This window comes from Micromys minutus, assembly GCF_963924665.1.
Source record: "Micromys minutus genome assembly, chromosome: 1".
Taxonomy (NCBI): Eukaryota; Metazoa; Chordata; class Mammalia; order Rodentia; family Muridae; genus Micromys; species Micromys minutus.
Genome location: NC_137969.1, coordinates 165709728 through 165719795, shown reverse-complemented (window position 1 = coordinate 165719795; position 10068 = coordinate 165709728). Strand labels below are relative to the sequence as shown.

The 10068-nt window shown below is 50.7% G+C and overlaps 1 protein-coding gene across 1 annotated transcript; it reads left to right on the top strand.

Moving 5' to 3' along the window:
* Positions 1 to 4944: 4944 nt before the first annotated feature.
* Positions 4945 to 9760, top strand: MYCN (MYCN proto-oncogene, bHLH transcription factor; the record flags this gene model as incomplete). Its single annotated transcript, XM_080919717.1, is given in 4 exon segments — positions 4945 to 5113; positions 6307 to 6385; positions 6387 to 7180; positions 9159 to 9760. Coding segments are annotated over 4 exon segments (1644 nt in total).
* Between the last annotated feature and the right edge of the window lie 308 nt (positions 9761 to 10068).

Here is a 10068-nt window from a genome sequence, read left to right as displayed (position 1 = left end):
GTGTTGGGGACAAGGTGGGGGCGGCATATCTCTGTTTTCTGATAGGATTTTGTTACACCACCCAGGCTAGCCTTCAACTCCTATGTAGAACCAAGGCTGGTCCTATTAGTTAGCTCAGGCTGACACCAAATTTGCATTTCTTCAGACCCAACCACTCTGGCACTAGGATCACAGGCAACACAGTTTGTTGATAGGCACTAAGAAGTCTTACAGTGTTTTTGCTATTGCCAACCTTAAAGCAGTCTTATTCTTGGTGACTCCCACCCCTTCATCCACAGTATGGCTCAGTCTGTAAACCACACTAGTCTCAACTTACAAAAATCTACCTTCCTCTGCCTCCTGAAGTTGAGTGTTGGGATTAAAGGTGAATGTCAATAGTGGAGTCTCTTGTTTGTTTTTGTAGTCATTTTTTTGTTTTGTGGTTGTTTTGGTTTGGCTGTTTGTTTGTTTTTTTGAGACAGAATCTGCTAAAGGCACCACAGTAGCCTCAAATTTGGGAATCTTCCCAATTCTCCCTCCCAAGTGTTGCCGTTTAAAGAGATGCTCCATTATCCTCAGGCTTTTTAAAAACTATTTTACATTACACATTTATTTATTTTGTAAAGGATTGGGCGAGATCATAGGACAACTTTTAAGTAGCTGACTCTCTCCTTCCACCTTGTGGGACCCAGAGATCAAACTCAAGATGCCAGGTTTGGCTGTAGGTTCCCTTACCCACTAGAAACATTTCAACAGGTCTTGCTTTATTATCTCTTTTTGGAGGATTCTAGAGTGGAATTCCTTCTCCTCTTGGGACAGAAGCACCAGTGGTATGTAAAAGTGCTCCTATCTCTCACTCCGGCAGCTTCTGAGGCAATCCGCTAGACTGAATTGTTAATCTCCCTGAGATTTAATTTGCATTGTTCTGACTCTGCTGAAGGTATGCATCCTCTCGGGTTTGTGCTCAAAATTTGCATTTCCTGTTTGGCAAATTGCCCATTCATATCCTGGAACTAGATTTCTCTCTGGCTATCCTCTACTTCCATTCAATTTCTAGGAACCCTTCTTGCACAGGGACTATATAATCTTTGCCTCTGAGGGCACTCAGGAAGTGCCATCTCAAATATGACATTTTTGAGTACTGATGAATTCAAGGGTGCTGGAGCCGGAAACTGTAAGTGTAGGCTTGGCTCGTTCTACATACACCTTATCTACATAAAGATGTCCTCCAAAGGGAACTCTGTTGTTCCAGAATCCACTCTCCAGGTTTCTTATCTTCCAGTGGAGATTAACTAACTCCCTGACACTCAGCCAAGGTAGACTCTCCCTGACCTAGTCTGTGGGCCACTTCCAGACAGGGTTAATAATACCTGAGACTTTATCGGTCTGAGAAGACAGTTTACTGGCCCACGGTTCCTTCCCTCAGCTCCCAGAACCCTAGGTAGCTCGGGACACTGCATGAGCCTCAGTCATTTGACCAGCCTTCAAGCCTCAATTTTGTGAGACTCCCATCTATTGACATATTATTAAGTGTATTTTCTGCCATATTAATCTGTCTTTTTTTGGCAGCTCTACTTTTTGCAATCAAGCCTTAAATCTGGCCTATTTTTATATTTTACTTTTTCTTGTGCAATATAGAATGTCAGTTTTTCTCCTCTTCCTCCTCTTTTTTTTCTTTCATACAATACTTCCTCCTCCACCACCACCCCGACTTTTTTTTTTAAATAACCAGTCAATTAATCTGCAGGATTTTTTTTTAAGTATGTATACGTGTTGACCGTATGCCACAGATTGCATGAGGAGGTCAGAGGACAACTTGTAGGAGTCTTTTCTCCCCTTCCACCCTGGAGATTGAATTCAGGCAGTTAGACATAGTGACCAGAATCCTTACTACCTGAGCCATCTTACCAGCTTAACCCAGGGGAGTTTTCAATATAAAAAATATACAGAGCCTTCATTTTGTCAGGTTGAGGGCTTGTGGCATAGTCCAGGCTAACTTCAAACTCCCTGCCTCAGCTTCACCAGAGCAGGAGTACAGAACACAAGAGACTGTGCCTTTATCTGGCCAGGGGAAGTTTGGACTTAGTAAGATGGTCCTCAGAAAACCTTCACGCTGGATGAAGTTGCTGGTCTACTAACCAGTCATGGATCAAGTCCTCCTGGGTTTGTGTACCTGTGAGCTATTTTTTATTTATTTCATTTGGTAAAGAAAACAAAAAGAAAGAAATTAGAGAGAGAGAGATTAAAGTAACACCTCTCCATCATCTCATTTATAAATCAGATCCACTCTCTAATTCTTAAAGAAGCCATTCCTGTTAGGTGTGTCTCTATTCTTCCTGGTGTAGGTGAGGTCCATGAAGCCGTCGTCTTGATCCATGTTGGGTCTCAAGATGTGAACAAAGTCTTGGCTTCAAAGCCCACCAAAGATTCCTTTCGTGTGTGTATGTGTGTGTGTGTGTGTCCCTTGGAATCTGGGAGTAACTGCATCAGCATTTACTTGTGAGAAGTGGTGGGGCAAATCCACCAGGAGTGGGTATTAGGTAATTTTTCTCTCTGCACAGTCTTTTATCTTTCTACCTGCCAATGAAGGTACCAATAAATACTTACTGACTGCTACCACTCCGTTGCCCTTCAGATCCAGACTCGCTGGTAATTTCAGTAATTGCTGGTTTGCATTAAGAGCAGGAGATTAGAGATTAAGGTCCAGGGAAGATAAACGTTTTGCTCAGAGGCATGTAGAGTAAGTAACCAGGTCACTGTCTCCCTGTCCCCTCTTCTCTGAAACATCTTATCTTTTAGCAGAGCGCAGGTGTGTGGAGGGGAGACTTTATCCATAACTAACTAGGCCATCTTGGCCCGCTTTCCCAATCCTCTGCTGCTTGAGGGAATTCTAGTAGGCCGGTCAAAGTGCCCTTTATGTGTCTGCTGCTGAGGTTCTGTGGAAGATTTTGGAAGCCAGACCTGGAGTCCCAGAATTTGGATAATGGCAAGAGGATCAGTTCAAGGTCAAACTCTATAAATGGAATTCAAGGCCATCTTGGGCTATATGAGACCTTGGCTTAAAAACAAACAGAAGCATCCCCCCCGCCCCCAGCAACAACAAAAAGAGAAGGTTCTGGAAGCCACACCTATCTCTCTCCCACTGTGTCACTAATAAGCAAAACTAGCCTGCCAGATCTGACTGCCTAAAAGGGTCCCTTTCAGAGATACCCAGCACCAACAACATCCAGGAGCACTTACCATACGGCCCCTGCTGTGTAGGTATAATTACAATCTGAGGCAAAGTTTTCAGAGAGCCAGCACCTTGAGGGCGAAGTCAGCGGGAGGGCTTGGTTTGGAAGCTACCAGGGGTGTGAAAATGAGGATGTTAAAGGCTTTTGCAAAGGTAATGGGTTTTACATATGTGAGCCCAATAATAAAGGATCTTGGAAGGATGGCTCACCCTCATTCATGGGCTACTTCCTAGAATCTGCCTTAGTCCCCTGAATTATGTAGGCATTCAGGGGCAGAAGGGAAGACTTTCACACATGCTAATACACAACATTTTGACCTTGATTCTCTAAGCATTCTCTTCTTCCTCTGTGGAGGTGAGTGAGGGGTGTCATTTTCAATTTAGAGGGAAATGGAGAAGCTTCCCCACAAACAAGCTTAGGGGTTTAAGGGTAAATATCACCCTACTGAGAATGTGTGCTGAAAGAGGCTTTACCCAGGGACCCAGGTCACTCCTGGAAAGTTTTGTGGGGCAAGAGCAGTTATTTTTAGCCTCACATTTAGGAAACAAACAGACCTTTAAGAATGTCTGCCTAGACAGGAGTGAGACCCCCGTGAGACTGGAAGGGTAAGGTGCCCACGGTAGTGAGCACAGAATGCATGCACCCTGCTCTAGTCTAAAAAAGATGTCGCGCTCTCTCTGATCACGCCACCTCGTAAATGAGGCAAATGGGACACAAAGAGGCCAAGTAGATGGTGGCTTTCCCTGAAGCCACCATTAATATGAACTCAAGGTAAACTGAACGGTGGTTTGGGCAACGAATGCAGCTGCCCGGAATTCAACCCTGGCTTGGAAAAGGCTTTTGTTGGAAACCGTGGGTGCGACTTTAGGGGACGCCCCTCCACGCGTCTCACATCCCTTCCACGGTAGCGAGGATTCGCTGTCCCGCGGGGGTGGCCCACTCGGGCTCCGAGGTTGGGCGGTGCGGCTCCGCTTTCTGCTTGATCTCCGCGAGGTGTCGCCTTCGGCCGAAGAAAGCGGTAAGGCGCCACCCTCGTAGCCCGCACTTATTTATTTTCAAACAAGGGGGGCGCCCCTTCCTTTCAATTTGAAACTAGAAACCTCCTGCGGTCTCGTTCCTACGTGGGCGCGTCCTCGGCCTCCCATTTTGCACTCCCGTCGCCTTCGTTCGAGATCACACACGAACAGCCCCTTTGCCAGGCCTTGTTCCACTTTGGCCTGAAGCTCAACTTGCACACTCACACACATTCATGCAGTCCACGCTGGGACCGGGCTAGAAACCTTTCTTCCCATTCCCAGCACACACCCAGGAGCCTTCAAGGAAGGGGAAAAAAAAAACACGGAGTGCAGCGGGTGCAAGCCCGGGGGTCCAAAAGGGAGGGAGGAGCACGCTTCGGGTTTCCCAGCTTTGCAGTCTGGAAAAAAAAAAAAAAAAACGAGAGGGGGATGGGGAGAGAGAGAATGGGGGTAGAGGGAGGGGGCAGGAGGGAGAGAGAGGGAGGAAAAAAGCAAATGGCTTTTGGCGCGAAAGGTTTTGGCGCCTCCCCTGATTTTTATGGAAATCAAGAGGGCGGGGAAAAGCCTCTTGCCTTGCCTTTCTCCCTCCCCCTCGTCTGCGCCACAGCCCCCTTCTCTCCCCGCCCCCCGGGTGTGTCAGATTTTTTCAGTTAATAATATCCCCCGAGCTTCAAAGCGCAGCCAGTGACAGTCATCTGTCTGGACGCGCTGGGTGGATGCGGGGGGCTCCTGGGAACTGGGTTGGAGCCGAACGAGCGCTAGCCAGGCGTAAGCGCGCACACACTGCAGCGGCCCGAGGACAACCCCCCTCCCGCCGCCGCCCCCTCAGCCCACCCGGAGACCCCAACGCCGAGTCGCCTCCGGATCCCCGGCAGTCTGCGGGAGGTAAGAAGCGGTTCTTGCAGAGCTCGGAGCGCCGGGGGAACGGCAGAGCGCTGCGGCTCGGCTAGGCAAGCCCCTGGACGCGGCTCCGCACCCTGCGCCCAAATATGCCGGGCTTTTTCGGGGGGAAAAGGGGGCAACACACCGTGTCTGCTTCCGAAACAAAACCATCTGGGTTTTTTTTTTTTTTTTTTTTTTTTTTTTCCCCTGAGAAGCCTATTCACACCCGAAGGCACCCTGGCTGGAAGAGACCCGCCCTAATCCTTTTTACAGCCCTGGCCCAGGCAGAGAAATAGCTTTAGCGAAAAGAAATTCGCCCGGCTCCACAAGATTTGTCTTGAGTATGTGCTGACTGGGAACCGGTGCGTCCCCACCCCAAGCTGGGGTTCTCCCAGAGGTGCGGCGGGGAAGGAAGGAAAGGGGGTTAGGCGAAGGAAGCTAGGGTGCCTGAGTAATAATGTAGGTCACGGCTGCTCCAGCTTAGGAGACGCGATTCTCTACGGCGACCCTCCTCGCGCCGGCGTCCCTGCACCATTCCTAGGAATGGGGTTCAGCTCCCCATCCCCCCGTCCCCCCGTGGAAGAGGTTGAGGTCTCTGAAGGGAGGAAATTGGAAAAGGTGTATACATGGTATAGGCAAACGAGGAGTACCAAGGATATCTATCTGCCAAGATTGAGGCGCTGGGTGGAGAGGGCTTGTGTGCATAAGTGCCTGTTGTTAGTCTGACTGGAGAAAAGCCCTTAATAATTAATAAAGTTTTCTGAACCCCGTTAGTGTTTGCGCTCCCGTGGTCGCATTTCTGTAAAGAAGGGATGAAAGGTACTTTAATCCAGTGCACGGTAGCTGGACTAGAGAGCAAGGACTTCCTTTGAGCAACTAGTGCAAGTGGGGTTGTCGCGCTAGTAAGAGCGGAGATCTGCAGTTTGAACCCCCTCCCCCAGGCAGTGCCTTGTGTGAATGAAATGGCAGTTTCCAAAGTTGCAGAGAGCCACACCACCCCCTACATCTGCAAGCCCCCTCCCACCCCCAATCTTAGACAGCTTGTACACAAAAGAAAGGAGTAGGGGGAGAGGCTCAACTTTCTACATCTTCCAGAGCTCTGGGGAGCTTGCAGAAGAGATTGGGGGCTCCCATTGCCTATTCCTACCAACCCACCCCTTTGACTCATTCGCTCTCGGTTTGTCTGTTGGTTGTAGAGTTGGAGGTTGGCGCGACTCTGCTCCCTACGGGAAGGACGCACTCCCCCATATTAAAAAGAGCGGAGATATTACAAGAGAGGCATACCCATGCCCAGCTGCACCGCGTCCACCATGCCGGGGATGATCTGCAAGAACCCAGACCTCGAGTTTGACTCGCTGCAGCCCTGCTTCTACCCGGACGAAGATGACTTCTACTTCGGCGGTCCCGACTCGACCCCACCAGGGGAGGACATCTGGAAGAAGTTTGAGTTGCTGCCCACGCCCCCGTTGTCGCCCAGCCGCGCCTTCCCAGAGCATAGCGCGGAGCCCTCGAATTGGGCCACGGAGATGCTGCTGCCGGAGGCCGACCTGTGGGGCAACCCGGCCGAGGAGGATGCGTTCGGTCTGGGGGGACTGGGTAGCCTCACTCCTAATCCGGTCATCCTTCAGGACTGCATGTGGAGCGGCTTCTCTGCCCGCGAGAAGCTGGAGCGCGCAGTGAACGAGAAGCTGCAGCATGGCCACGGGCCCCCGGGCGCCAGCTCATCCTGCCCAGCACCCGGAGTGGGTAGTAGCAACTCCGGGGGCCGTGCCATTGGTGGGTCGGCGAGTGCTGGCCGCACCGGGGCCACCCTGCCTGCCGACCTCTCCCACCCAGCTGCCGAATGTGTAGACCCCGCTGTGGTCTTTCCCTTCCCGGTGAACAAGAGAGAGTCGGCGTCGGTGCCCGCTGTTCCCACCAGTGCTCCGGCCACCAGCGCTGTGGTCAGTAGTGTGTCTGTCCCGGCTGTTGCCCCGGTGGCTACTCCTGCTCGTGCAAGCGGCCGTCCTGCCAACAGTGGCGAGCACAAGGCCCTCAGCACCTCCGGAGAAGATACCTTGAGCGACTCAGGTAAAGCCTAGAGCAAGGTCCTTGCTACCTCCTTGGGGGTTGGGAAGGTGGGCGTGCGGTCTCTTTGTTAGCGTAGATTTTTGTCAGCGATTCTCTTCTGTTCACCTCTTTCCCGGGACAGAAGAGGCTGAAAACCCCATCGACACCTTCACTTAAATTTGTTCCGTCCCCCCTTTTCGGGAAACCTTGCCCTAGGCTTGCCCTCACTGTGGGAAAAGTTGGCCAGCTCAGTCAGGCTGTGGGGTCGAAAAGCTACCTGGGCGGAAATCTGTTGGTTCGTTGGAAAGGTCCCTCTAGGCTAGGTCAAGGAAGGGGAAAGACTCCTTGAAAGACTGGGGCTGTGCACAATCCCAAAAGTTAGGAGAATGCCTGGCAATTCCTCCCCCTCCCCACCCCCCAAGGACTCTGAGCCCTCCGTGGGTGGTGGGCTGTTTGCGTTTGGTGCGTGGCCAGCAGGCGGCGTTGTGTCTGACGCAAGTCAGGCAGAGGATCAAAAAGACTGGGAGTGATGGGGGCACCCCCTCCCTCCAGTTCAGCGGCTGGTAGCAAGTGCGTTAGCGGTTGTGTACGTTTTCAGGGAACCTCTTTCCGGTTTTGATTGAGTGCTGATCCTGTTTCCTCACTGGAATTTCTGACCTAATTGAGCTGAGTTGTGTTCCATACCTACAGTGCCCTTGAAGGTTGAGGGCGGGTCCGCCGCTCGTCCTAGGGAGTGCACACACCCTGGAAGGATTTAGTTCTATTGTAAGCATTTATCTGGTTCCTCTTCGGAAAGGGTTGGAAAGGGTTAAAAAACAACAACAAAGAAAGCTCCCCCCCCCCCTGGAGTGGTGAAACTACCGGGCTTTACCCAAATCTTGCCTGCCCTTGTCCTTCAGCTGTAGGTCTAACCCTCCTATTAGACCTTGGAAGTCAGTGTTTTCACAGTGCCAAAGAATAAAAAGTCTAAATTTCCTCCTGGGCCGAGGAGGGATCGTTCTAAGGCTCCTGGGAGGAAACTTGGTGATAAGCCTGCACTTTGAAAGGGCTCTGTCCCTTTAATGTCTGTGCCTTGACAGCTCTCTGTTAGGAAGCAGTTCCTTCCAACAGCTGTCTTCTTGGCTGAAAACCAAAACACTGGCTTAAAGGGACCTACAGGCTGGAGCAGCCTAACACTTCAGCTTTAGAAGAAACCTTACAATTGTTCGGCTTTCCGGTCCTCCCTAGATTAAGCAGAAGATGTGTTTTGATTTTCATGCTTCCTTTTTTTTTTTTAAAAAAACCATAATTTTCTCTCCTATCCGGCAGTAAACAAGGAAGTCAGTATACACATGGGCTGCTGCTACTTGGTTGTTGTTGTTTTTCGGGCATTGCTCCCGTTGGGGTGCGTAGCTACTGTGGATTAGAACTTCATAACAGATCTCTGCCTAGATGAAAATCTGCTCAACTCTGTACAACACATGTTCACACACGAAAAGGTGGTTGTCGCAGTGACTGGGATTGGTCCTGGAGTTTGAGGATGGCAGAATCAAACCCAGCCAAGTGTTTTGCCAAAGGAGGAGCCTCCAGTCTGAAGGGTGTCTGTGGAAGTGTGTATAAGTAAATCCATGGGGCAGACTGGCTGGTGATTATGCTAAAAGCTCCTATTACGGAGCATCTGTCGCCAAGTCAGACACTGTGGTTATTACCCCCACTGAATAGCTGGGGAGCTAAGTAACCTTTTCCAGAATCATACCGACCACGGTCCATTCTGACTCCCTCGGGTGTCTGCCACATATTCAAAAGTTTGACACCAGGGGTTGAACCTTGGGTCCTTACACACTGGGCAGTGCTCTGCTGGCGCCACACCACCCAGGGAAGGAAAAACTGTGTGCGGGAGAGAGTGTGCTACCGTCTTGTCCGCATTGTGATCAGTCTATTTCAGCAAGTGTAGCTGACTTAAATAACGTGTATGTGTGTTAATCGCAAAGCTAACCTGAAAATGTTTTTCCCCTCAAAGATGATGAAGATGACGAGGAGGAAGACGAGGAGGAGGAAATCGATGTGGTCACCGTGGAGAAGAGACGTTCCTCCTCTAACAACAAGGCTGCCACCACTTTCACCATCACTGTGCGCCCCAAGACCTCAGCCCTGGGCCTGGGGCGAGCACAGCCTGGTGAGTTGATCCTCAAGCGTTGTGTTCCCATCCATCAGCAACACAACTACGCCGCGCCCTCACCCTATGAGAGCGAGGATGCCCCGCCACAGAAAAAGATCAAGAGCGAGGCTTCTCCGCGCCCCCTCAAAAGTGTAGTTCCAGCAAAAGCTAAGAGCTTGAGTCCCCGAAACTCAGACTCGGAGGACAGCGAGCGCCGCCGCAACCACAACATCCTGGAGCGCCAGCGCCGCAACGACCTGCGCTCCAGCTTCCTGACGCTCAGGGACCATGTGCCCGAGCTGGTGAAGAACGAGAAGGCCGCCAAGGTGGTCATCTTGAAAAAGGCCACCGAGTACGTCCACGCCCTACAGGCCAATGAGCACCAGCTCCTGCTGGAAAAGGAGAAACTGCAGGCAAGGCAGCAGCAGTTGCTAAAGAAGATCGAACACGCTCGGACTTGCTAAATGTTTCTCACACGGACAGTCACTGCCACTTTGCACATTTTGATTTTTTTTTTTTTTTTTTTAAACAAACATTGTGTTGACATTAAGAATGTTGGTTTACTTTCAAATCGGTCCCCTGTCGAGTTTGGATCTGGGTAGGGGGCAGAACTCTGGGGTTCTGCCATGACCTTGGGGAAAAAAAAAAAAGACTGAGTTATGGGATGCTGGGTGGCTTGTTTTCCTCCTTCATATCACCTGGTGACAGCCGTGGAAGTTCGGGACACTTAGGAGCTTCGCGAGGCTGTGAGGTCACCTTGTTCCGGTCCAAG